General features: G+C 36.1%; 5 protein-coding genes and 1 long non-coding RNA gene across 7 annotated transcripts; 3 read left to right on the forward strand and 3 right to left on the reverse strand.

The window, feature by feature from the left end:
• Window positions 1–122: 122 nt before the first annotated feature.
• Unc-119 (unc-119 lipid binding chaperone) lies at window positions 123–3626 on the forward strand. The gene is made up of 4 exons (XM_083083354.1): window positions 123–565; window positions 672–785; window positions 1149–1448; window positions 1548–3626. Exons 1-4 carry the CDS (start codon window positions 418–420, stop codon window positions 1673–1675), a joined length of 690 nt encoding a protein of 229 aa, XP_082939480.1. The 5' UTR covers window positions 123–417; the 3' UTR covers window positions 1676–3626.
• On the reverse strand, window positions 1720–4240 carry LOC145962330 (sn-1-specific diacylglycerol lipase ABHD11-like). The gene is made up of 4 exons (XM_083083352.1): window positions 3982–4240; window positions 3753–3909; window positions 3207–3572; window positions 1720–3138 (listed from the first exon to the last, which is right to left on the reverse strand). The coding sequence occupies exons 1-4, from the start codon at window positions 4089–4091 to the stop codon at window positions 2815–2817; spliced, it is 957 nt and encodes a 318-aa protein (XP_082939478.1). The 5' UTR covers window positions 4092–4240; the 3' UTR covers window positions 1720–2814.
• A 60-nt stretch (window positions 4241–4300) lies between these two features.
• On the reverse strand, window positions 4301–6256 carry LOC145962332 (sn-1-specific diacylglycerol lipase ABHD11-like). Its single transcript, XM_083083353.1, has 4 exons — window positions 5845–6256; window positions 5615–5771; window positions 5077–5442; window positions 4301–5009 (listed from the first exon to the last, which is right to left on the reverse strand). Exons 1-4 carry the CDS (start codon window positions 5952–5954, stop codon window positions 4692–4694), a joined length of 951 nt encoding a protein of 316 aa, XP_082939479.1. The 5' UTR covers window positions 5955–6256; the 3' UTR covers window positions 4301–4691.
• Window positions 6257–6719: 463 nt separating this feature from the next.
• On the forward strand, window positions 6720–8383 carry LOC145961328 (transmembrane emp24 domain-containing protein 2). The gene is made up of 3 exons (XM_083081409.1): window positions 6720–6961; window positions 7461–7807; window positions 7920–8383. Exons 1-3 carry the CDS (start codon window positions 6835–6837, stop codon window positions 8067–8069), a joined length of 624 nt encoding a protein of 207 aa, XP_082937535.1. The 5' UTR covers window positions 6720–6834; the 3' UTR covers window positions 8070–8383.
• Window positions 8384–11226: 2843 nt separating this feature from the next.
• Window positions 11227–25822, forward strand: LOC145961329 (protein Wnt-5b). 2 transcript variants are annotated; one of them, XM_083081411.1, is made up of 9 exons: window positions 11227–12609; window positions 19958–20287; window positions 20982–21085; window positions 23795–24060; window positions 24181–24361; window positions 24548–24659; window positions 24822–24924; window positions 25105–25272; window positions 25416–25822. In XM_083081411.1, exons 3-9 carry the CDS (start codon window positions 20991–20993, stop codon window positions 25601–25603), a joined length of 1113 nt encoding a protein of 370 aa, XP_082937537.1. In that variant the 5' UTR covers window positions 11227–12609; window positions 19958–20287; window positions 20982–20990; the 3' UTR covers window positions 25604–25822. The 2 variants fall into 2 exon arrangements, with proteins under 2 accessions (XP_082937537.1, XP_082937536.1); XM_083081410.1 differs by lacking the exon at window positions 19958–20287 and having other exon boundaries at window positions 11228–12609.
• Window positions 21191–25734, reverse strand: LOC145961330 (uncharacterized). Its single transcript, XR_014435618.1, has 3 exons — window positions 25070–25734; window positions 24480–24995; window positions 21191–24355 (listed from the first exon to the last, which is right to left on the reverse strand). It is a non-coding gene; the product is annotated as an uncharacterized LOC145961330 (long non-coding RNA).
• Window positions 25823–27246: the final 1424 nt, after the last annotated feature.

Here is a 27246-nt window from a genome sequence, read left to right on the forward strand (position 1 = left end):
AAAAAAAAAAAGTCAAAATGAGGATGACAAGTTTCCGGAGTCAATATCGGAACACAGCTACCATCTATCGAGTATGTACGTACATAAAACATCAACGGCATTTTTTTCAGTCGAAATCCGCCTCTATAAGTTTCCTGTCATCACGGGATGTTTACACCTTGGAAACGGTCGCAGACGCGAGACGCAAACCAACACCAAATGACATATGTATAATGACGACTGATCTACATAAAATGATAAATCGTGCAGTGGTTGTCGCGACAAACGTGCCGGCGACGACTCGGTAGACGTGTAATATAACATCACGACATTCGCCGATCGACATTGTTAACAATCATAATCGTGATTGTCATTTCGATCGTCGTTTTAATCGAATGTCGCACTTGATTCTCTTATGTTCGGTCCCGTGAATAAATTATGAGCGTGGATAGCGAGAACAAGTCGAACGAGGCAATTGCGTCGTACACCTCGTCAACGGTCGACCCGAAGGACGCCGTCGACGGGAGTATCGAGGGTGGCCCGGTGACTCCAGAAATGGTGCTACGATTACCTACTATTACAGATAGTACGAACGATTTGTTTCCGTTCGATTAAACACTGTGTTACTTGCACCTTGCTAATCTCTTATATATAACGAATTATTTTCACATATGGATAACAATTGCTTCCAGAGTATCTCTGCTCTCCTGAGGCCAATGTCTACGATATAGACTTCACAAGATTTCAAATTAGAGATTTAGAAACTGGCGCTGTATTGTTTGAGATAACAAAGCCTCCTGCTAGCGGTATGTAATATATATGTAGCTTAGATATTAAATTTATATAATTAATTTTTACATTTATATAAATAACTAAATTAATGTTTTCGATAAATTTATAATTATATAATTTAATACATATAATTTAATGCAAATTTTTAAATATTGATGAATGTAATGTATATATAATGACTGTAACTATCAATTAAATGTATAAAGGAAATTATTTATGCAACATACAGTTAATACAGTTAATAAACTAAAACATATATAATATATATATAACACATATAATCTTGTGTGTGATTGTGAATATAAATTTTAAATACAAATCAAAATTTAAATGTTAATTGCACATATGAAATAATAATTTTTAATTATATCTATCAGAATGCGATGTCCATCAAGAACCAGAACCAGATTGCGAAGAGCTCGGATCTGAGGATACAAACACAGGGCGTTTTGTGCGATATCAATTCACACCACAATTTCTCAAATTAAAGACGGTCGGAGCGACAATCGAGTTTCTCGTAGGGCCTAAGCCAATCAATAATTTCCGAATGATAGAACGACACTTTTTCCGAGATAGATTGCTGAAAACCTTTGATTTCCAATTTGGATTTTGCATACCAAACAGCAAAAATACATGCGAGCATATTTACGAGTTTCCGACATTGCCTGCGGAACTAGGTGAGTTGAAGAATGCTTCCAGCAAATCAACAATGATATACTCAATCATCTATAAGCAAAAAATTTCATGTTTGATAAACAATGTATATATCTTTCCAGTTTCTGAAATGATTGCGAATCCATTTGAAACGCGATCCGACTCATTTTATTTCGTCGACAATCAGCTTGTGATGCACAATAAGGCCGACTATGCATACAACGGTGGACACACGCATGATATATTGTAGTGTGCGCGATTTGTTGATTAATATTATTGCAAGTGATATATATATATATATATATATATATATATATATATATATATACATATATATGTATATACAGGATGTCTCGCCGCACTATATACAAGCGTTCATGAGGAGATAGAGTGCAGTAAACTGAATAGAAAAGTCCTATACCATTTTACGATTTTCGCAATAATAACATAAATATTAAATATTAAAATCGGACGAATGGGAGAAGCGCTCAGCCGCCTTGATGGGTAAGCGATATAACCATGGGTAGTGGCGCGCTGTCTCTCTCTTCTCGCCGCGCGCGGACAAACAATATCTGACATCAGTCGTGCTATAGCTTGAACGACTGTTTGAGCGCTTCTCCCATTCGTCCAATTTTAATATTTAATATTTCTGTTATTATTGCGAAAATCGTCAAACGTATAAGACTTATCTATTCAGTTTACTATGCTTTACCTCCTTATGAACGTTTGTATATAGTGCTGCGGGATACCTTGTATATAGAATTATACACATCACATGTTACAGCGAGATAATGACGATCAAGACTGCACTTGGGTTAGTGTTTGACATTTTGTCACTTTCGGCACAGAAACGAGCTTAGAATTTCGCGGATTGATAATTAAGTCTGAATACGCGAATGTTGTTGCAATAGAAGTGCTTTAATCTAAAACTGTTTGGTTTGTTGAAAAACATTATAGTTCCTATTTTTTTTTTAAGCAAAATATTTATTTATAAGTTACTATTGAGGTAAAATACGTAGTTTTATAGAATATATTAACTAATATTTCTTCTTATTAATGAGTATCATTATTCAAATACATATTAATATATGGCCTTTGAATGAAATTGTATCTGATTCCATTAAGTCTGCTCTCTAATTTTTTAAGTAAAGTCTATATAGTTCTCACGTTAATATATGCTTTTGAAAGAAAAACTGAGAGAAATTAATGACGGCGCTTTTTGACGCTTAATGGCGCTTTTGATCACAATTGCATAATATACGGTTTCTTTTCACTTTTACACTACATATTGTTTGAATATTTTTCACATTGTTCTGCAACGTTGTGAAATTCATTTGAAATACATGTATATATTTACAAAACAATTTACGGTTATTTTTTTAAATATATTTACAAGCACGAAACTGTACGGTTTATAAAATTTGTTAAAAGATCAACGAATTCGATAGGTTTGTCTGCGTGAACGCAATGAGTTGCTCCTTCTATATAATGAAATTCCGCTAAAGGGAATAGCTTCCTGATCGCGTCATGATCTTCCACTTGAATATAGTCACTTTTTGCACCACCTATGAATAACGTCGGATTTGCATAGATCTTTGACTCTATCTTGGGAAATACAGCTATCTGAGTTAAGAATGCTTGCTCCAATACTGGTAAATTCATTCGCCACTTGTACTTTCCCAAATCCACTTCTACCAAGTTTGCTATTAAAAGCTATACAAAAATATACTACAGATGTGGCTTTTATTTTAAGCTTAAAATGGGAGGTAAGAAAATATTACCTGACGAAATGCGCTAGATTTAATAAATTTTTCAAGCTGTTGGTCCACTATTTTACGTGCTTTTGATAAGGTAGGACTTCCATCTGCCATTACTAAATCCATTGCTTTAAAGATTTTTTTTATCTTCATAAGACTAAGACTGGTATTTATGGGAGACATATCGACAACTGCTAATTTTTCAACATGTTGTGGAAAATTTAAAGCCGTATACATCATGGCTAAGCCACCCATACTGTGGCCAACTAGAATAGCCTTTTCAAAGCCTAGATCATTCAAAAGCTGGATTACATCTTCCGCCATATCCTTGTATGACATGTTTGACGAATGTGGAGAATCACCATGATTTCTGGCATCTACTACTATGACCTGTTATGTATTAATTTTTTTAAGTGCAAAAAATATAAGATAGCTGTATAATTGCTTTTGCAGATATAATTAACAATGCAAAAAAATTTATTACATCCTCAGAAGAAATATCAAAAAATGTTGATGTGATTTTAAAATTATAAGTAATTAAAATTATAAATTAATTCATAAAATAATTACTTTGCGCTTGGTTTTCCGATGAATTGATTTTGATAGTGTATTCCAGTTGTTTTTCGAGCCGAAGAGACCGTGCATTATTATAATAGGTTGCTTTGCATTTTGATCATTTTTTTTTACCGATTCGTACGAAGCATAAGCGAGTTTTACCGGAGCCGATCTGAAAAAAAAAAGTTAAGAGCAAAGAATATGAAAAAGAAATTAAACCAAGGTACATTCAACGAATACCTACAATAAGGGATTATTAAGCAAATATTGACAACAGGAAGAATGTAAGTTTTTAATCGATCGAGACAAGTCTTTTCTCCAGGTGAAAAATACTGATGAATTTCGACCTATCATTATGAACTTAATATACTTGAATAACTTGCGCGATATGTTTATCCTTTGAACTGCTAGTCGTCCCCAAAACAATGTTAAAAAAAGAACTCAATATTGATTCGATATATCGAGATTTAGGTTCTGTCCCGATGACCAAAAAAACGGAAATTCAAACATACGTTATATTTAAAATCTTTCAGTCAAAGGTAAAAATAAAATACACTTTCGAGTATTTATTCATATAATTTACTGTTCCTTAAACAGAACGGTTTTTGTACAAATATGTCTCACAAAATTGCTCATATCAATGAGTATCATTATTCAAATACATATTAATATATGGCCTTCGAATGAAATTGTATCTGATTCTATTAAGTCTGCTCTCTAATTTTTTAAGTAAAGTCTATATAGTTCTCACGTTAATATATGCAATAAAAGAAAAACTGAGAGAAATTGATGGCGCTTTTGATCACAATTGCATAATATACACTTTCTTTCACTTTTACACTACATATTGTTTAAATATTTTTCACATTGCTCTGCAATGTTGTGAAATTCATTTGAAATATATATATTTACAAAGGACAATTTACGATTATTTTTTTTACATATTTACAAGCATCACGAAATTGTACGGTTTATAAAATTCGTTAAAAGATTGACGAATTCGATAGGTTTGTCTGCGTGAACCCAATGATTTGCTCCATCTATATAATGAAATTCCGCTAACGGGAATAGCTTCCTGATCGCGTCATGATCTTCCACTCGAATATAGTCACTGTTTGCACCACCTATGAATAACGTCGGATTTGCATAGATCTTTGACTCTATCTTGGGAAATACAGCTATCTGAGTTGAGAATGCTTGCTCCAATACTGGTAAATTCACTCGCCACTTGTACTTTCCCGAGTCCTCTTCTACTAAGTTTGCTATTAAAAACTATAAAAAAATGTGCTACAATGTGGCTTTTATCTTAAGCTTAAAATTGGAGGTAAGAAAATATTACCTGACGTAATGCACTAGATTTAATAGACTTTTCAAGCTGTTGGTCCACTATTTTACGTGCTTTTGATAAGGTAGGACTTCCATCTGCCGTTACTAAATCCATTGCTTTAAAGATTTTTTTTATCTCCATAAGACTAGGACTGGTTTTTATGGGAGACATATCGACAACTGCTAATTTTTCAACATGTTGTGGAAAATTTAAAGCTGTATACATCATGGCTGAGCCACCCATACTGTGGCCAATTAGAATAGCCTTTTCAAAGCCTAGATCATTCAAAAGCTGGATTACATCTTCCGCCATATCCTTGTATGACATGTTTGACGAATGTGGAGAATCACCATGATTTCTGGCATCTACTACTATGACCTGTTATGTATTAATTTTTTTAAGTGCAAAAAATATAAGATAGCTGTATCTTTTGCAGATATAATTAACAATGTAAAAAAAAATATATTGCACCTTCAAAACAAATATCAAAAAATTTTTATCTGATTTTAAAATTATAAATTTTAATTCATAAAATACCAAAGCTAATTACTTTGCGCTTGGTTTTTCGATGAATTGATTTTGATAGTGTATTCCAATTGCTTTTCGAGCCAAACAGACCATGCATTATTATAATGGGTTGTTCTGCATTTTGATCATTTTCCTTTACCGATTCGTACGAAGCATAAGCGAGTTTTACCGGAGCCGATCTGAAAAAAAAAAAGTTAAGAGCAAAGAATATGAAAAAGAAATTAAACCAAGGTACATTCAACGAATACCTACAATAAGAGATTATTAAGCAAACATTGACAACAGGAAAAATGTAAATTTTTAATCGATCGAGACAAGTCTTTTCTCCAGGTGAAAAATACTGATAAATTTCGACCTATCATTATGAACTTGATGGTTAATACACTTGAATAATTTGCCCGATATATCTGTCTAACAACTATAGAGGCCCCTCCGCATAGTTACTATTTATAGAATTTTGTTGGCCAACTAAAAACTGTTCTTTGCGCGTTGCAAGAGATTGTTGCTTATAAAAAAAAATTGTCTTAATTTTTTTTTGGCTTTTTACGGATGAGTAGATATATATGCATATGTATGCATATATAGATAATAGGCCTGTTCTTTTTAGCTGCACTACTGCACTAGTGCAATAAGTTAGAAAGAAACAAACATACTTTCTTTCACTCTAACTAATTGCACTAGTGCAGCAGTGCAGCTGAAAAGAACAGACCCAATATGTAGATATATATGTATGTATGTACATACAGTATAGTCACTGAACTATATATAACCTGGAATAGGAACTGCATTGAGCTCTAGACATACTGGAACGAGTTCGACGCTGATTGGTCGGAGGGTACCCGATTGACCACGTCGCCAATTGGCCAATTCAAAATAGGACTCTCTGATTGGTTAATCGTTGCTGGTTACCCTAGGCACAGATCGATATAATTGGCTGTGGTCAATCGCAACGTGGTCAAACGGGATACTCCCTGATTGGTCGGACTTGAAAATAGAAACCAATCAAGTTCGATTGCTACTTAGCGGTTGAGTTTGCTGAATGCGGCCAATGGGGCGCGCCGAGAGAGATACACGTTCTACGAAAAACAGCCTCTCTCAGATTTCTCTCCGATCGCACCATCCGTGGTGAATTGCATACGTGGCGCTGTGGTAGCAACATGCCGCTGTGAGGTGGTGACTGATTGAAAAGGAGAGAAGCATATGTCACTTTTATGATTGTATAATTAACATCCGTTAGAAAAAATGAAGTGGCTCATTTTCTGCATGTTCCTCGTCATATTTATCGTCAACGCGCGTTGTTACTTTATCACTGTGGACGCGCATGCAGAGGAATGTTTTTTTGATAAGGTCGATTTCGGCACCAAGATGGGTTAGTTCTTACATATTGCGTTTCTCCTTTTTTTTTTTTTTTTTTTTTTAACGAAAATTTAAATAAACATAATTTTAATTAATCTTGCCGTTTATATATCTTATCGAGCACTGGTAATTTCTACACACTCTTGTTGATATGTTTATTTCTTGTATGTATTTATTTTTATTTATTTTATATGTGTACGCATTTATTTTTATTTATCTATATTATTCATTTTACAGATTTTGATTCTTTTGTAACAAATAATTTTTATTACTTAATTTTCTAAAATTTATCTATGAGTTATACATATTTTGTATAATACATTTGATTTTATTTTATTCTAGTTTATGTTCTAATGATACGTGAAAATATAATAATAATAAATATTTAGGATAATATAGTTGATTTTTTATCAATTTAAGATTTTTGATCATTTCTTCAAAATTATTATTATGAAATATTTATAATTGTAATATATCAATGAATGATTTTATTTTGTACGTGATATTTGTAGGTCTTACGTTTGAGATAGCAGAAGGTGGATTCTTAGATATAGATGTAAAGATAGTTGGTCCCGATGGTAGAATAATTTATCAAGGTGAGCGAGAGAGCAGTGGAAAATATACATTTGCCGCGCATACCACAGGTGTTTATACCTACTGCTTTAGTAATCAAAAGAGTACAATGACACCAAAAGTAGTGATGTTCAATATGGATATTGATGAAAATCGAAAGCAGAATGATGAAAATGCTGTCGGGGAAGCTCAAGAAGGAGATAATAATCATGGAAAATTAGATGACATGATTAAAGATTTAAGCACCAGCTTATGGGGTGTAAAGAATGAACAGGAATATATGCAGGTACTTGAACAAAGCAGAAAAATTTCTGCATTTTATTAATAACTTTATTTTCATTGGTTTATTAATTTTTATATATGAGTGGTAAAGATTTCACGAGATGTTACTCTTTCAGGTTCGCGATCGCAATCACAGAGCGATCAACGAAAGTACAAACTTTCGAGTTGTAGTGTGGGCGTTTTTCGAAGCCATGGTATTGGTATGTGTGACAGTAGGGCAAATCTTTTATTTGAAGCGATTTTTTGAGGTACGAAGAATTGTATAATTTAGGATACTTAATGATCACTTTGTTAATCAATTGTACATTTTTTCTATGTAATTAAATTATATCTCATATTATAGTAAGTCATTATAATAAGTCATTCTTGCAGTGAACAAATTGTTCATTGCAGTAAACAATTGTCAAAGTTAAATTCCTAAATTATATATACTAGTGTAATAAGTAAAGATATTTCATATATCTATAAGATTATATTAAATTTATATTAAAGCATTTATAATGGAAAAAGATATTTAATGGAGGAAATATTGTAAACTTTTCTGTATTGACGAATATTGAAAAAGGAATATAAATCTATATAAATCTATAATAAAAAAGAAATATCTATAATAAAAAAAAATGCGCGTTAATATTTTTACTAGTTAGTATTATATTTAACCGATAATCGTATCCTACTTTTAAGTTGATAAAAGATTGTTACTTCAATCTTTGTGCAAAATGAATGTTTTTTTTTATATTTTACCTGTATGTTTGATTAATAAAAAGTATCCAACATACGATAATGGAAAGAGACGATTTGTTCTGGGAAGAAAAATGTACAAGAAATGTGATAACGATCGGATCGAATCTAACATTTTTCTCGGTGGTGACGTTTCGACGTGTAAAAAAGCCTTCGATTAATGTTACCCCGTTAAGCGGTGGTCGAGAAAAGGGAACAGAATCTACTGTAATTAAGGTGATCGATCGTGCGCGTGTCCCTTTGATTAGGGACGGTAAGAGGGGTAGATTAATCGGTGGCGATTATCGTATCACCGCGCTCGAAGAGACAAATGCACTTAATGAGTATCTTGACAAAATATCACAATAGCGATAAATACATTTGGGGCAATCTATATAAAAAAAAGATTGTTAATTAGAAGCTCTCGAAGGAATTTAATAAAAAAATATTCTTGTAAATTATTAATAAATTTATAATAAGCGACAATTTCTGCCCAAAATTGATAAAGATAATGTACAACTTGTTGGCGAACGTTTTATAAATAAAAATATATAGAGCATATAAAAGTATATAAAGCAAAAAATCTTGATGAAGAGTGTAAGTTTATAATTTTATTTTATCGCAAACAAAGAATCAAATTGAATTTAAATACAAGAATATTAGGATACTTTTCTTAAAAATTTAATAAGAATATCCCTTAAAGATCTTTACTGTTCGTATTTTAAAAATGAAGCATACAATCATCTGCAAAACCCATATCAGACTATGCGCCAAAAATTAAGAGATAAAGAAAACTGATCAATCAGAGCAAAAAAAAATGTTTGTCCTTTTGTTTTGATTAGTCAAATTTCAGTCTTCAACGCATAGCACGATATGGATCGTGATTTTTGAAAAATTATCGATTACGTTGAGATTACATGTAATCGGAGATGATTCGAGATCAACAGGAGAAAATTGCACGATTTCTTCAAAAGATAGCGCGCACCAAAGGATCGACGCGCGGTTCCGGTACAAGATACAAATTGAAGGTGGAGGCGCAGCCGATGTTAATTAACGAGGGCGATTGCACACGTAACGGTATAATTAAAGGGAAGAAGGTATATCAAAGCGCTGAGATGAATAAGCCGTATCTCTTCATCGCTGACTCTAACGAGCAGGGGATTATAAATGCTGGATGTTTATCGTCAGCGCGTAAAATGCCGATTACAAGGGCCCCGTACGCCTTTAGCGCATTTAGCGTTAACCGTTCCCGGTCCCTTGGTCTTTATCGTGCATAAACATCGAATGCGATCTTCGAGCGATAGAACGAAACAGCTGCATTTTTAACGAGGAAAGAAAAGGAAGAGGAAGACAAACATGTCAAGGGTTTGTTTCTCGTCGTACATTTTAGCGCGTGTCAGATTAACATCAAGAGTATAATTTTTTTATTAGATTATCTCAAGTGCCCATGTATGTGTGTGCCTCTGTCCACAGTCATATCATTTCACGAATCTGGACGAGAAGGAGAGAGAGGGAAATACTGATAAAAAAAATAAAAAGACGAATAAAAAATGATGCGATATATTTATGATTGAATGCAATGCCAAATATATTATATAATTACATAATTATATATTATATATATTAAATATTTTATGTTATATATTATATATTATACACATATATTATATATATATTATATAATTATATAATTATATAATGAGGATGGACAAGATGTTTTACGATGTAAGTTTTTTGAAAAATTGAAGAGAAACAATTTTATATTAATTTTACATATGAAATGAAAGAATAAAATTCTTTGGAAATTTTGAAAGAGAAAATTGACTTGCTTAATTTCCACCATTATATAGCGATTAATTTTCACTTGGAAGGTGAAAATGAAATTTTTTTTCTCAACATTCTTTTGCGAATTATATTTTCATTTCTTATTTATATATGTATTTAATCTTGAAATTTTTACTAATTAATTTATTAATTTTTATTAATTGTATTAGAGAGAATTATATAACAAATACTTTGAATAATACCGTATATTTGCACTATATTAATTTCGATTGATCTTTGTAGGATTACGATTTTGAGGTGTCGCTCGTCGAGTGGTAGTCTTGTTACACGAGCGGCAGACTCGAAGGATACGAAGGATTAATTGGCGGGTCCGATCGCGCGCGTTGCCACCCTTCGCTCTGCCTCCCCCTTTTTCTTCTCGCAGTGATCCCTTCGAAGGGGTTGCACGCCACGCCGGATACCGCGGGCACGGCGAATGGCAGGAGGAGAAAAAAGAAGCGCAGAGGAGGAATGAAAGAAAGGAGTTGCTAATTGACACGGACGATTGCATGTAACGGTATAATTAGAGAAAAGAATACGAAGAGCCCGGGCCGATGCACCGATGAAACCAATGAACCAGCCACCGCGCGGCCAGAAGGAAAGGAGCGAGAAAAGGAGCGAGAGGGAAAAAGCGCGAGCGGAGCAACGAAAGAGAGACGAACGGAAAGGCAGAAAAGTAGCAGGGGAGAGAAGCAGCCGGCGGCTTTCGTGCGACCATCGAGGGGTTCCCTCTCCAGAGAAAGAGCCGCGGATAAGAGAGAGCGAGAGGATGAAAGCGAGAGAGAAACAAGGAGAGAGAGGGAGGCACTGCTTGGAGAGACAGAGAAGGAGAGTAGGGGTACGTAAACAGCAGAGGAAGCGGGAGAGAGAGAGAAAGAATGATAGAACAAGGGGAGAGGGAGAGCGAAGAGAGGGACCATGGGCTCGTGGACCCTGCCGCGTTCATTCTGTACCAACACGCCGCGCTGATCGGTTTCGCAGCGTTCCTGGGAACCCCCCGCAATACCACGAGGAGCAGTCGTTCTCCAGCGAGATCGCTTTCGGAGGGAAGATCCTGCTCAGTGTCGTTAGATTTTCATTTCTTCGGCGACATCTCCTCGCCGAGGTACGAGCCGCGCGTCCCGTGACGATAGGATGCCGCAGGACGAGACTCGGGAAGTGTCCCGGTGAAAGGTGTAGCGAGAGTCTTGTCGTTTTTTTTTTTTTTTTTTCGAGAACTGATCTCGGGACCAGGCTTCTTCATCCGAATACCTAGCGAAGAACTGCAACTATTACTGCGATCCTCCACCGGGGATATCTGACCAAAAAGCATCTCTCCAAAGAGAATCGCGACATCATTCGGGAAAGGTGATCTTGGGTTCCCCGGCGATTCGCGGATAGATTTAACCTGAAGAAAGTTTCATCTTCCTTCCAAAGACGATCAGTCTTATCGTAGATTGAAAGGAAACTTGGCATTATTATGAGGAAAATCGTGCGAATGCTGACAACTTTGACGCGAAAAACGAGTGCTCCAGGGACCAACGAATGATGTATGTCGGTGGTTCGCTTTTATCTCGGACGTTTGATCAAGAGACAGGTTTCCGAACGGAACAAGAACAGTCTTACGGGCGTCGCGCGTTCGCGAGCAGCGAGATATAAATTCATCATCATTCGGAGTAACGATTCACGCGAGGAAGACCATGCATTGAAGAGATCGCGGAGATTGATCTCGGCGATTGGACGGCACGAATAAGTCGATTCTTCGAGACTGAAACGAGAATTAACGGCGGCATTTCCAATCGGCACGGTTCTTTTACGAGGCTCCAGCAGCGGCGGAAATTATTCCGTCAAGATCGCAATCGCCGGAGCGCGAGCAGCTCGCCCAGGCGATCAGGTTTCGCCCCGCGAAAGAAACCTGGCTTCGCGTTCTCCGCTGGAGAAAGATCCTCGAGAGTGCTCGCTCGGTCGGATCCGAGAGATAGGGCGGACTAATTATGCGAGTCGGTGGGTCTTATGGGCCGCAAAATGAGACGTGAAACGGCGCGTCGTGTCACGCGAGGAACAAGAGGAAGAGGAACGTTTTCGGAGGCTCTACTCGCGGAAGGGACAAGGACTTGTCGCGGGGATTTTCGATGAAAAAATCAAGGGAAGGAAGAACGACAATAATCGATTCGCATTCGGTAGGATCGGGAAGAGCGATAAGCGAGGATCATCCCGCCGAGTCGAACTGAACCGAGACGCAATTATCTTGGATATTTAACGACCACGGCTCGTTCCGTTCCGGTGAGTAATTATTCAATTAAACGGCAACTTGTGTGTCGAGGGTCACTGTGACATTTAGAATAATTGACCATTCGTCGATTGATGAGCGGCGGTTCACGACGCTTTCTCGTTACCGATTTATCTCGAATTCATTCCAGAAATCGTGCTCCTCAATTTTGCATGATTACTTCAAATCTATCGCACATTGGAAATAATTGTCGCATTTTAATTGTCACGTTAATTGTTTCGTAATCGCTGCATAACATTTTTAATAATAACAATATAGTAAATATATTTAGAGAATCTGCCGCACAAACTCTGCAAAATTTACCAAAGATTAAAAAAATTAAAAAATTAAATTAAAAATATGTATAAAATAATGAAATAAAAAATAATAAAAAAATAATAAAAAATCTAAATACAATCGCACGCGTATACAGGTCTGTCAAGCATTGTAACAGGATCTCGTTAGCGGGCAGTCGATATAAACGATGATGGTGTGCGGTGGCGGACTCGATAAAGGTGACTTAAGTCGAGATAAGCGTTTCATCGGCGCGATCGTTCGCGAACCGAGCAATCGGATCGTGACCCGGACGCGACTTTAAGGAAAGGACCGATCCTTTCACTTTCCATCGTTCGCAGAATATTTGAGATTTCTAGTTGAATTTCAAGTTGCATCAAGTATAGTAATTTTTAGATGTACTTATTTCTATCTCTCGGCCTCGGGTGCTTTGAAATCATCCCCGTCTGATGTTCACGCTCGACGAAAGAACACGTCACTCGTCGATGACACACGCGACAGTCAGAGAGTAGATCCTCGTGTCCAACGTGTATTTTTGTAACATTATCGAGTATAGGGTTGCACAAGACAATATTCGTCAAAATATTGTATTAATATTGAAAATTTTCGAAAATTTAATTTTCTTGTCTTGAGTGAATTTTTGTAGCAAAAATTTCGTCTCGATTTTATTAGCAATTTTTATCTAATATTGGACAACTGTTTAAAATGTTTCACATAATTTTTGTAACATTATTGCAGAGAATTAAAAGTTATATAATTGTGTAAAATTTTATATTATTTATTTTATTTAGTATATTTAATTTTTTCTATATATATCAATTTATTAATATAAATATATTTTTATTTATTATTATAAATAAAATTTTTCAAATTTGTATAATATAATGTTTCTTTCGCATTTAATTAAAAAATATATATATTTTCGTTTCGTTCAAAAATAATTAACAAGATCGACAGTTTTGACAATCTTAATCTTGATATTATCTTCACAACTGATTAAAAAATCTTGTTTCGAATTTCGAGACAAAACAAGACAATATCTAAACTAGTCTTCTATCTCGTGCAACCCTAATCAAATATCAGTTTTAATTTTTTTAAAAGTATTTTTGAGCATATGATTGGTGGAATTTTTCTGCTCTAAATTTTCTATCCAATTTTATCAAACTAATATGCTTTCTTGTTTAGTTACACCCGGTATATAATTGACGTGAGAATTCGTGCTCTTCCTTCGAGAATGATTGCATTAGATAAATATACATCGTCGTCGTTGTATCGTAAGCTGTAGAGTCTGTAGAGTCGATTCGAGATGCCAAACCGTGCCGAGTCGAGGATTTCCGCCTGATAGTCGCTGAACCGGCAATGATTTACCGATGTCTCGGCAGATTAATAGGCAGCAGCCCCCTTTTAACGGCTCGCCGCGACTCGCCCGTAGCTCATCTCGCAAATGACCATTCCGTTATGCCTCGACTTTGCTCCACTTTGCGACTGTCATGAACAATAGGCACGCTCCGAGAAGCGTATCGCTCACTTTTGTGTAGAAATTGCAAATTATAATATTTCTCACGGGATACAAAAATAATTTTTCGAAAAGCAGTCGCAAGAATAATACATTCGGCGGTTCTAGAATATCAAGTGTACAAGTGTAAACGCGCCAAGATTTGTAGTACTTTGAATCTTGTCACATCGACATTGATAGTTCGTTTAGATGACAAAGTATCTGTTCTGTAGAAAAATATGGAAGATATGAAATTTTCAGATATTTTTTTTAAATCAAAATTTTCTTGGTAGATTTTTATTGGAACCTTGGAAATTTAAAAAAATTTATAATCCTTTTATATATTCAATGTCTTAAAAAATATAGAATATACAGTACATATTTTTATTATAATTTTTAATGATGAAGAAATAAAAATGTTAAGCAAACGAAAAATGTTTATCTTGAAAGTTACTCAATTTTTTTTCAGTATAATTGCACTTGACATTTAAGTGACTTTATATTTTTTAAAATATTAAATATAATTTTATATTTATAGATAATTTTATATTTTTAAATAAAATTTTATATTTTTTATATGAATGAAAAACATTGGAAAACGCACACAATCAAAAATTTCGCTCTAGAAAATTGTAAAATTGAAAATAATCTCTTTACCTGGAATTTTGAACAAAAATATCTGAAAGATTAGGGAACTTTTTTTACAAGATTGAGCAGATAAATCCTGTTGCAAAAGTAGTTAATATTTTTCGGTTTGTTGAAAAATCAAGACGATTCAATGAGATGTGGGAAAACTCGAGAGAAACTCAATCTCGTCGTTCTGAGATTGTTGCGTTTAATGACGCGGTCCGGTCGTTATCGGGTGAATAATATCGCATCGCAACGTTGGTAGCCGCCGTTTCTCTCTGCTCCGAGTTTTGCTCGACGCCTTTTAAACGAGGTGAAAAGAGTGCGTTTTAAAACCGTCGCGTTTTACGATCATTTACGCGCCGTCCATTTAGCGGGAAATATTCGTCCTCGGATGAGATATTTTACGCGATGCATCATCGACGATTTGCTTTTCCATAGGAGCCTCGTCGACGAGCATTCAACTGGCTCCGAAGAGAGGTGTAATCAGCGAGGATCATTTCTTCGCGTTTAGGGATGAAACGCGTGGGATAATGACAGTTCACAATCTAGACTTTGCCACGATCGACAATGCGGCCGGGTGTTGTTCCATTATCTTAAATCGGAGCAGTTGCCATTATCCGGAGCGATTACCGTTCGATTGCACGAACGAAGGAGGACTCGACGGAGACAGTTCTGATTTTTATTTCCGCGAGATGTTCCTGAAATCAATCAGTTCCCGACAATATTTTATTTCATTCCGTTCGTTATTATCGAGCATTAATTCGATCGTGTCATCGAATACTATATATACTATATACAGGGTGTTTCTTAATAAGTGCGAAAAATTCTAGGAGATAATTCTTTGTTGAAAATTAAGGGAGGTTTTTTCATATAAACATATACTCCTACATCCCTCCCTGTGGAGTTACACTCCTCCAAAAATGGGGATAAAAATTAGGTTTTTAAGTTTTTATTATAATTTTGTTTTTGTTCCATTTTTCCCAACATTTACTCTAATTTTATTTTTATTTTAAAATTTAACTTCTCGCAATTCGAAACCTTAGCATCGTGCTGTGCACGATAACGTATTTTATTTTTTTTCTTGAAAACTACTAATTTCATGAAAAAAATAAAAGAAATAAAAAAGTTTCTAAATAAATCAAACTTTTTAATGCATATTTTTAGATGATCATATTCCGGCCCATTAAAAAGTTCTAATAAAAAATTGAATAGGGGTTGCTAGTTTCATTCCCTTATAACAATACGGGAGGCTGAAAAAAATATTAATAAATAACCTTTTTACTAGTAGAAAATATCCACGTAATTTCATTTCTTTAACTTGTTCCAAATTTGAGAATAAAATCTAAAATTTTTCACACTTATTAAGAAACACCCTATATATGAACCTGATGCATTGGGAAATGTAAATTTCTGTACTGTTTGATTTAGAAAACAAGTTGCAAAAAATTGAAATGTCTCAACCCATTAATAGTCAATTTTTGAACTTTGGTAAAATTATAATTGCATTATATTATTTAACTAAAATTATATTATAATATACATCTAGAATCTTTTATTACACTCGTGATCTTCAAGTTGAAAATATGCGCTGAAATTATTAAATTGTCGCATAATTTTTAAGTTGATAAGTTCATAAGACGCATCATGACTGCCGTTATATTTGTAATAACAATCCTCTCGAGAAGGTAAGACGTCGTTTCTCTGATACCTCCCAATTAAAAGTCAGTTCTCTCGGGATAAATTAGCGCGGCTGTATGTTAATAAGGTATCTTTACGAAAGCGTCATAAAAGTTATGAGTTACGATTGGATGGAGAGTACCGGATAGTGTCCTACGCATGTATAGTGTATAATATGAGTATAATCAACGATTACAATGTCCGACGAAATGGCTTTTGTGTTCCTTTTACGTTCCTGTAAAAAAGGGGCTCTCTCTCGCTCTCTTGACGTACGTAATTACTCTTCAGTGTCGTTGCAATCTTTTTGAGAACTCTCCACTCATCTCGGTCGCTTTCGCTCGTTTAATCGAGCGAGATTTTAGCAAATATATTTTCCGACGTTACTTTTGGAAAATATAATATCATAGAATCGGTGATGTAATTTTGAAAAAAAAAATACCCTGGTAAAAATTATCCAGATATTTTAGGAATATCCCAAAAAATAATAATAATAATATTTCATACGTTAAAGTACAAAGAGTCTTACACTTTACACAAAGCTTCCGTCGTTATTACTTGTACTGGTAAAGGAAGAACAGAACGGTTTCTCCAACAGTTTGCATTTCTAAAGTTAACTGGTTTTTCTCCTCGGTTCCTCGCTAGATTGTTCTAGTATAAGTCGTATCCTCGTGCAGGTTGTATTGACAATCGTCGACCGGTCCCACTGTACTCCGTGCGTACCCCTTGCTTCCCCTGGTCCAGGGATCCTCTCGGATCTTCCATCTTCTCTGCTTTCCTCTTCCTCCGCCGCCTCCCTTCTTCCTCTCTTTCCTGCCGCAGCTTCTTCTGCCGGAGATCCCTTTCTCCCCCACCCTCCCCCTCTCCTCCTGTCCTTTCCTCTCGCCGCTCTCTCGTGGCCTCGTAGGCTCTCGTTTTCTTCTGCGTACGTGTATCTCGAGTGTGTATACCGTCCTTAGCTCCCAGCTTCGTTAAGAGGGCTCGAGCCGTCGTCTTGGCGCTCTTCGTGAAAATCTAGAGCCGATTGCCTCTTCGGGGATCGTTTGACGCGACTTTCTCGCCTCGTCTTATCTAGGAGGTGCAATTAAGGGCCTACACCGACGATTCTAATCGGCGCACCTCGCGTCCGAGATTCTCAAACGATACGCAAATTTTGTCCTCCCTCTTCTCGCTCCGCGATTTCCACTCCAAGCCTATCATTCGAATCGGCATCTCTCGCTGATAAAAAGCGAGTCTACAACCTTAATAAGTTTGTTTTAAACGCGAGTCCTCATACTTATGCGTACCTTCATGCGTTACGATCGCATTTTATGATTCGGCAGCCAATGTGTTGCCGGCTCCCGTCTCAGGGATTATGCAAGCGAATGCTCGAGTAGCCAAGTGCACATCGTTAGGCATGTGCACCTAATATCAAATATCTCTCTTTCTCCATCCGCTTCCCTCTCGCATATCGCGCTCATTATAACTGCGCGTGCAGTCATACGGAATCGGCGATTAGCTCATTTCGTAACAAACGCACGCGGCGCTTATTGCATCTTATATCGCTTGGTCATGTCTTGTTCAGCGCGAGCCTTTAGCGCGAGATACTTTATGGACGCTGATAACTCGCGCCCGGTCCACGGTTCCCAGTGCGCCGTTTACATTCCCACCGTGATCACAAATGCATTTTATACGCCGGCTAATATCGCCGACCCGCAGATCGCGTGGGCTAGATAGACGGCGATGTACTCTATATAAGCGCGTGTGCACACGTGTATGTATGTGTGTATACCAGTTCCGCGGGGCAGGGACGTGTATAGCTACCGTGTTATGGTGCGAGTTACTTTATGAATACGGGAAACCCTGTTGTTTCTTCTCCTTCCCCCTCATATGTGGAAAAGATTCATAAATGTCAAAGGGAATTTTTAAAAATTATCATTTCGAAATATTTTTAAATATACAAGATGTTTCTCTTCAAGAACTCTGTTGTTTCTTCTCTTTCCCCCTCATATGTGGGAAAGATTCATAAATGTCAAAGGGAATTTTCAAAAATTATCATTTCGAAATATTTTTTAAATATACAGGATGTTTCTCTACAAACATGTGCGAAAAATTTCGAGAGATTATTCCTTGGGTAATTTCTCGAAGGAAAGTTTATATACATCAATGTTCTAAATGACTCGATTGTTGTTATACAAAGTGTTAAAGTTTCAAGAACCCTGTTGTTTCTTCTCTTTCCCCCTCATATGTGGGAAAGATTCATAAATGTCAAAGGGAATTTTTAAAAATTATCATTTCGAAATATTTTTTAAATATACAGGATGTTTCTCTACAAACATGTGCGAAAAATTTCGAGAGATTATTCCTTGGGTAATTTCTCGAAGGAAAGTTTATATACATCAATGTCCTAAACGACTCGATTGTTGTTATACAGAGTGTTAAAGTTTCAAGAACCCTGTTGTTTCTTCTCTTTCCCCCTCATATGTGGAAAAGATTCATAAATGTCAAAGGGAATTCTTAAAAATTATCATTTCGAAATATTTTTTAAATATACAGGATGTTTCTCTACAAACAAGTGCGAAAAATTTCGAGAGATTATTCCTTGGGTAATTTCTCGAAGGAAAATTTATATACATCAATGTCCTAAACGACTCGATGTTGTTATACAGAGTGTTAAAGTTTCAAGAAGCAGACCCTCGAGCTTGACCCTCTCGATTCTCAAAGTTGAATCTCTTGGAATTTTCTCTAGAGTCACAGTATTAATTAAAATATTTAAAATTTAAAGAATCGCACAGTTGCATCATGTAAAACAATTCATTATATACTTGATATTATTGAACGTATTTGCTAGTCAATAAGAAAGAGAATAGGCTTATGGCTGGAGGTATGACTTTAACAATTCCTATAATTTTATTGACTTTAATTTTTGTCAAAATATATTTTTCGAGATCTCATTTTTCTTAATCTTAAACATTTTATTATTCGAAAATTATACCGTTTAAAACCTAAAAACTTTTCTACAAAAAATTATCCAAGGAAAATCATCCCCTGAAGTTTTTCGCATATGTTTAAAAACATCCTGTATTAAATCAAATGTATGAATTGTTCTGTTTAATTAAAACGCTTTAAAGTAACGCTATTGCCGCAAACCGTTACTTTAAAGAGAGAGCTCGAGTTTACGATCATTATTTACAATACAGTTGTAACTTGACGTGACATTTGATGTTGACGAAAATAGACGAAAGTAAATGCATCTTATTAGTTCTGCTCATCGGGCTCGCACGTTTCAGCTACGTCACTGTTCCCGTGTGGGTAGCAGTGCCAGCATCGCCATGGGCTGACCTCGGAACGGAAAGACACCCGAGTCCAGGACGATTATGGTACATCGGTTCGACATTACACCTTGCGAAGACCTGGACACGGCGCTCCATTCTATGTTCTCACGTTGCACAAACTGTTGATACAAGTCCCAGAGTCGAGTTACGATTCGACAAAGTCTATCGCTTAACCCGCGTCACACTCTGTGTGTGTTGCGCCTTTTAGTCTTTGGAACACGTCTTATCTGGACGCCGAGAAGAACTGGACGAGAGTTCTCTCTTCCTTCGTCGAGATATCTTTGTGTACATTATTGAATCTGATCAAATCAAGCATGTATAAATTATCCCCTCTGTCCTAAATCAAATGTACTGTCAATGAATAGATAGCAATTGATCCAATCGTAGATATAGATTTTTTATTACGCTTTAAATCTCTTTTTTATTAGATTATTTTTAATTAAATTTTAGAGAAACTTGTATGTAAAGATATTTTTTTATTCAAACATTTTAAGTCTAGAAGAATTATTATTTATCGCGCTATTATAATAATATTAATATAATAATATTAATAATTAATATTAAGTTATCGTAACATTTTCAATTTTTATCTCGTTGACTCTTTGCATGTTAAAATGCGCACATAAATATTCCGAATTGTCGAGTCTCTCGAGCAAAATATGTAATCACAAATTGCGGCCAGGTCGAGGCGTTTAATTAAAAGGCGATTTTTTCCCGCGCCGTCGTGAATTGTAGCGGCCGTGATGCATCGATTTAACCTTGATTTCACCGTCTCGCCATCATCATCGTCTCCTTTTTGCCTTTCCGCCGCTAAACCCGATTTACCGCGTACCAAAGTACAACGATCTTTCCTAATGAAGCAATTAATACGCACGCGCAAGCTGTTGAGGATCACACACGCTCTGCGAATATTCATAACAAAATTGTAACATTTTTTTTTCGATTGTAACATTTTTTTCTTCATTTTTTTTGCTTCCAGGGGGAAAACATGATGATACGCAGCGATGGTCTACTAGTGATACTGCGATCATTGTTGATCGTCGTCGTCGTCGCCACCGCTTCCACGGTACCGGGGACCTGGATGTGAGTATCTCTTCACGTCACGATCTTTTTTTTCTTCCTTCAATCGCGCGAGTTAAAGAGATGTTAAACGCGGTCTCACCCGCATATTTATAGTTAGACGGGACACGACTATTTTTTTCATTAGGCTCGCGCGACTCTTAAAATAAGCCGACGTCGAAGGACAAGGGGTGCCCTACATATCGCCGATCAAAGGATAAACTAACGGCTGTGGGGTGGTTATCGTTCTTACGGTGGAAGCTCCATTATCCGAACGTGGTTTCACTGAACTTTCGATTATATCCACGTTATTACACTGTAATCTCCAATATCAGCTCGAATAATTGAGATTATGTCGCGTATTAAAATAAACGAATAAATGAATTTGAAGGCTAATTTAATTTCCCGAATTATTCGGACGAGTCATTTGTCTTGAAAATAATTTTTATTTTTAATTATCTCTCATTAAAGAGGGATGATCGTGAAGCAATCTTGCGATTGATTCGCCTTCATCAAAATTACATAAAAATGTTTCTTTAATTATATACTTGTCGATTGTTTCGCGAACTTTTCGTTAACGCGTCGATCGAGTGATCAGCTAAATCAATTAAATGAATACGTTACAAAGATACGCGATAATCAAGAGCAGGCGATTTTTCACGCGCTTTCTAATTTATGAGCCTTTGTACCGGGGCATGGGCACAATATCGTGGGAATCTTGGGTGCCCTCGAAAATCTCTCCGCGAAAGAGATCGTTCCCCACGTCGTTTGTACCCCGCCTCGCTCGGAGTGTGTCTAATCTTTGAATTGCCATTCTCGCCCCTGTGTTCTACCCCGCGTGAGCATGACCAATCACCGAATGGTCCCGGACGCCCGCGCTCCTTTGTCAGCCAGCCGGGTCGCTCCAGACTTTCTTCGCGTCGAATTTACCTCTATTATCTCCGCATCTCTCTCGCGAGAAAATCCTCCTTCGTCGGAATGCGCTTATAAACCACGTGTTATGTCATTGTAACAAATAATGTTCATTTGATTTCGAGATATTTATATCGGCGCGGGTCTTCTTATTGATTCAATTAATCGTCCTTTGATTATTAGGCTCGGTCTTTTATACACGGTTTCGATCTCGTGTCGTCTACGGCCGATTGTCTCGGGACACCCCATATATATATGGACGCGTGTAGCTGCAATCTCTTCGGAGACGCGGGGCATTATTTTTCGGACCCGCGGCCCACGACGCGAGCGAGCCCCCCGTGCGTGGGCCGTACCCCGTCGAAATATTATCGCTCTTTCTATCCCCCCCTCTCGTCCCCCGGCTTTGCGATTGTCCGCGCCATTGTTTTAGGGGAGTGTAAAGCCAATGATATATCGCCGCTGGAGCGTGTTCCAGAATATTAATGTCGTCTATTACACACTCTCCCTAGACGCTCGCGCGGGCTTTTACGACTCTTCGCTCGATCGCGGTAATACTTGGGGACAGACGCTTACGATACCTCGGTGGAACGGCCTTTTTCCAATACTAACGAGACTAATATTTTCTCCCTCTTTTCGTCGCAAATTTACATGCATTTTAAATCCTCACGTATATCTCGAATATTTTCAACGAAATTTTTGCTCAGTTTTAACGCTGGCTCGTACATGTACAAATAAGTGAATTTTAATTGCACTATTAATTCTAGAAATTTCCAAGTAATGCACGCTATTGATACATCTCAAGCGGGCGCGTCACGTTGCCGACAACCCCGGCAAGTATTCACCTGAGTCACGCTCGGACAGGTCCTCCGAGCTGCATCGAGTCGCCGTACAGGTTGTCGCGGCTTACCGCGTAAATCGCGGTCGGACTGCGATCGAGAAAGACCGTCGTTTGGTCCTGACGATGCCCATACAGCGCGGAATATTGCCGCAATATTACTGCAATGTTCTGTGCTGTATGGGTGGAAGCTATGAAATATAATAGAGGAAGAGTTTATCTCCTCGAAACTTAGCCTTCAGAATTTGGTCTTATCTAATTATACATGAATATCACACACACAATACTTAAGTTTACATAAGATGTCTCTTTCGAAGACACCCTATGTATGTTTTCATCGCTTCCATGAGAGAGGAGCTGCGCAAATTAATTAAATCTCATATACATATATAAGATATACAGATGTACGAGTTGTAGAGTCGACCGGATGCGAGAGAATGATTTCGCGGGGGATTTTTCTCGATGAATCTCTCACAGGAATAAATATGGAGAACGATCGAGCGGTGGAGACGCTATTGGAACCTATGCTCTCGCGACGGTCGCCCGTTTCGAATTACAGATTGGTGGGTCCTTCCTCCGACATCTCACCCCGCCGGCCTCGGCTTCTGTCTTTGACGGTACCGTTCCATCATCTCGCTCGGTTGACTCACAAATGCCGCCATTAAGGAGAAAATCCAAGGGTTGCCTCCGTGCCCACGAGCGTGGTTCATCCTGCACCGAATTTGTATAATCGGCGTAACAAATCTCCAGGAGTTGGGGATCCCACGTTGTGTGTGGCATGTCGAAACGAAATCCGTGCTTGCGAATCGATAAAGTTTTGCGCGATAAAGTCAACTTGTTTTTTCTTTTTTTTTTATGAAAAATAACCGCGACGAAAGCTATGCCAGTATTTTTTTCTGAAAGAAGAAAAAAATGTGTAGACATGTTCTTTTTTAATACGATATTATAAAACTATTCTGACGATTCTATTTTGTATAATTTGATAGAAATCTGGGTCTACGACACTTCCCACAATTGGAAGCGGCGCAGTCGATGGAGACGTTCGACGCGAGTGCCTCCGAGATTTGCACCAGCTTGAGGGGATTGTCTCAGGGTCAAGGGAAACTTTGTCAATTATCCGTGGATCACATGTCCAGCGTGACCAAAGGTGCAAAATACGGCATCGCAGAGTGTCAGCATCAGTTCAGAGACAGAAGGTGGAATTGTTCCACCGTTCACGATGAGAATGTGTTTGGGCCGATACTTAGAATAGGTCAGAATCTTCGATTATTTTTTCGGGAATTATAATCAGTGTCCAAATTGTCCAGTGTGTATTTGTTTTTTAAATTAAATTTATCAAATACGCATATATATTGCACTTGTTCGTTTGCAGCGAGCAGGGAAACTGCATTTGTTCACGCCATCACCGCTGCTGGTGTAGTTTACTCCATCAGTCGCTCTTGCCGAGATGGTCAATTGTCGTCATGTGGCTGTTCCAGGAGTAGCAGGCCCAGAGATTTGAATCGCGATTGGATCTGGGGCGGATGCGGGGATAATCTCGAGTACGGCTACAAGTAAGTGCGCGTATTAGATAAACGATTCATCGATAGATATAAAGATCAAAAATATGTAGATGTAATTATTATCAACATATTATTTACATGATTTTTCTCTAGTTATTATTTTCTTCACCTTTAATTTTTGTGCGGAATACTTGAATAATATCAAAAATAAACGACAAATGTGTCCATGTGTTTCAGATTTACGCAATCATTCGTTGACGTGCGGGAGCGCGAAGGTAGCTTTAAGAAAGGCAGCCGGGAACAGGGCAGAAGCTTGATGAATCTACACAATAATGAGGCCGGTCGCAGGGTAAAGTTCGTTCTTTTCTTAGCCTACACGTGTGAGAAATGTCTCTTAAATGTCGCATCGTTAAATGCGCGAAGGCGCTCTTATCGATTTTTCGCAATTTTAACACGAATTCGCTCAACTAAAGCCGCCGTGTCACGAAACTAATATGTCGTTCATCTGCAGGCCGTCATCAAAAGGTCCAAGGTGACGTGTAAATGTCATGGCGTTTCCGGAAGCTGCAGTCTGATTACTTGCTGGCAGCAACTCACATCGTTTCGCGAGATCGGTAAGTCTCGATGCGTGCGATTAACGCTTCTTATCACTATCTTGCGATATTTTTTGCGACCACAAAAATATCTAAAAAATCATTCAAAATAATCATGCATTGTCACATACTTCAAATAACATTATTTAAAACAGTTTTTGGATACCTGTATAAATAGCATTATATAATTGATATTTTCAGGCGATTTTCTGTTGGACAAATATGACGGTGCGACTGAGGTCAAGGTCAATCGGCGGGGTCGCTTGTCGATGCGCGATCCGAGATTTTCCGTGCCTACTGCCAATGACTTGGTCTATCTGGATGACTCGCCAAACTATTGCCTTCCAAATGATACTTTAGGATCGTTAGGTAATAATGTGCTATCTCTTTCTTTCTCGTGGATGTTGTATTTTTTAATTAAATTTTTTTGTTCAGCTAATGTCGAAAAAAAAAATATTTTTGAGATTACTTTTTGGATGTAATACCTTTCATGGAAAATTATCTTATAACAGGTACGCAGGGCAGACTATGCAATAGAACTTCCTCCGGCATGGATGGTTGCAATCTTCTTTGTTGTGGCAGAGGGTACAATACGCAAAAATCCACCATCAGGGAGAGATGCGAGTGTAAATTTCACTGGTGTTGTTACGTCGAATGCAAGACTTGCGTGAAAAATATCGATATCCATACTTGCAAGTAGAGTGCTACTTTCTTACTATTTATTCTTTTTTTATGATCCCTTTTTTTGACTTATCTTCGTGTTATCGAAGGTATATATATATATATATATATATACGTGTAATTAACGGTGTCATATTCTGATAACAGTGGCATTATTGTTTCGCGCAGTCAATGAATTTTTGTATATTATACTCTTTCTTTAAAAGTACTCTCTGTATATCTATAACACACACACACATACACACATTTATATATAAAAATATATACATTAATATAATGTATTATATATTTTTTATATTTATAAAAACTATATAATAAAATATATACATAATATGATACGTTATATATATATTTTACATATATATATTAAATTATATATATATATATATATATATATATATATATATATATATATATATATATAATATGATACATTATATATGTATTTTATATATATTTAATTTTATATATATATATATATATATATATATATATATATATATACATATACACACATATATTTTACATTATATACATTATATAATATTTATATATATTATATGATACATTATATAAAAAACTATATTATATAGATCTGGGATGCATATATATATATATAATTTTACACATTCAAGATGATCCTAATCTTGACGATGCTACCCAAAGTCAAATTGATAAAATCAATAAAATATCATTTTAAACCCTACATCTTTTATCTGAAGCAATTTTCTGTAAAATTGACATTTTTCGAAATTTTTTAGGGTTTCCATACTTTCTCTTCACCCTGTATATGCATTCCACAATAAAGTTATTTCTTCATGACATATATGAATGTGTATGCAACATTATTTTACTGCAATTAGTTTTCAAATCAAGAAAATAATTTTATAAAATATCAGCTTTTGTTTATTTGTAGCCTATTATTAATTTACCTCATTGTTCTAATTGCGGCCTATAAAAAACTTAAGTAAATAAAAAAATTCGACTTTTAATTATGTGTTGATAGAAATTGAATGCAAATGATTTATATCATCAAATTGACTGCAATTTTTTTAACAGTAAATTGTATTTAGTTTTGTTGTATTAAATTAATAATCACATACAATTAAATAATTTTATGATAGCGGATCGAAATGTATATCTCTAATTTATTGCTTTATTTTGTTTCTTTTTAATGCGTATAAATATTTACTAGCAATCGTTATATATTCCACATACAAACACACACTCACAATATATAAATAAATTCTTTTATTTTATATATAACTTTATAATTTTACTTTAGAATGTTAGTTACAAATTATTTAAAATATTTACTGCGTTTTTATTTATTTGTTTCGAGCAAGCAATTTAATTTAATGATTCGCAAAATAGTGCGCATAACCGAGTACTCTATGTATTGCAGATTTCGATGGATAAAAATACTAAAATTAAGTTTTAATATGGAATATATCATCGAGAAAACAATATTCTAGAAACTTAAAAAGAAAAATGGAAAATTATTTTTCTAAGTATACATATACAGAGTGACATGGGAATAACTCTGATGATTATACATATGTTATCCATATAACATATTCAACTATGTATTATATATTATACAAGGTGTCTAATTTTTTTTAAGTTTTTACTAGAATATTTCTTCAGGAGAGCATTTTAGGA

The sequence above is a fragment of the Camponotus vicinus genome, unplaced genomic scaffold (assembly GCF_025532165.1).
Source record: "Camponotus vicinus isolate PSW18456_S1 unplaced genomic scaffold, iyCamVici1.0 SCAF_11, whole genome shotgun sequence".
Classification (NCBI taxonomy): Eukaryota; Metazoa; Arthropoda; class Insecta; order Hymenoptera; family Formicidae; genus Camponotus; species Camponotus vicinus.

Bases quoted from the DNA above. Each gene is read 5' to 3' on its own strand.
- LOC145961329 (XM_083081411.1), top strand. From the start codon at position 20,991: ATGATGATACGCAGCGATGGTCTACTAGTGATACTGCGATCATTGTTG. The intron at 21,086-23,794 runs GTGAGTATCTCT...ATAATTTGATAG, and splicing joins ACGGTACCGGGGACCTGGAT to AAATCTGGGTCTACGACACT. The intron at 24,660-24,821 runs GTAAAGTTCGTT...GTTCATCTGCAG, and splicing joins ATAATGAGGCCGGTCGCAGG to GCCGTCATCAAAAGGTCCAA.
- LOC145962330 (XM_083083352.1), bottom strand. From the start codon at position 4,091: ATGATAGGTCGAAATTCATCAGTATTTTTCACCTGGAGAAAAGACTTG. The intron at 3,910-3,981 runs GTAGGTATTCGT...TTTTTTTTTCAG, and splicing joins TTGCTTAATAATCCCTTATT to ATCGGCTCCGGTAAAACTCG. The intron at 3,139-3,206 runs GTAATATTTTCT...ATTTTTGTATAG, and splicing joins AATCTAGCGCATTTCGTCAG to CTTTTAATAGCAAACTTGGT.
- LOC145962332 (XM_083083353.1), bottom strand. From the start codon at position 5,954: ATGATAGGTCGAAATTTATCAGTATTTTTCACCTGGAGAAAAGACTTG. The intron at 5,443-5,614 runs GTAATTAGCTTT...AATACATAACAG, and splicing joins ATCGAAAAACCAAGCGCAAA to GTCATAGTAGTAGATGCCAG. The intron at 5,010-5,076 runs GTAATATTTTCT...ATTTTTTTATAG, and splicing joins AATCTAGTGCATTACGTCAG to TTTTTAATAGCAAACTTAGT.
- LOC145961328 (XM_083081409.1), top strand. From the start codon at position 6,835: ATGAAGTGGCTCATTTTCTGCATGTTCCTCGTCATATTTATCGTCAAC. The intron at 6,962-7,460 runs GTTAGTTCTTAC...TGATATTTGTAG, and splicing joins CGATTTCGGCACCAAGATGG to GTCTTACGTTTGAGATAGCA. The intron at 7,808-7,919 runs GTACTTGAACAA...TTACTCTTTCAG, and splicing joins ATGAACAGGAATATATGCAG to GTTCGCGATCGCAATCACAG.
- Unc-119 (XM_083083354.1), top strand. From the start codon at position 418: ATGAGCGTGGATAGCGAGAACAAGTCGAACGAGGCAATTGCGTCGTAC. The intron at 786-1,148 runs GTATGTAATATA...TATATCTATCAG, and splicing joins AACAAAGCCTCCTGCTAGCG to AATGCGATGTCCATCAAGAA. The intron at 1,449-1,547 runs GTGAGTTGAAGA...ATATCTTTCCAG, and splicing joins GACATTGCCTGCGGAACTAG to TTTCTGAAATGATTGCGAAT.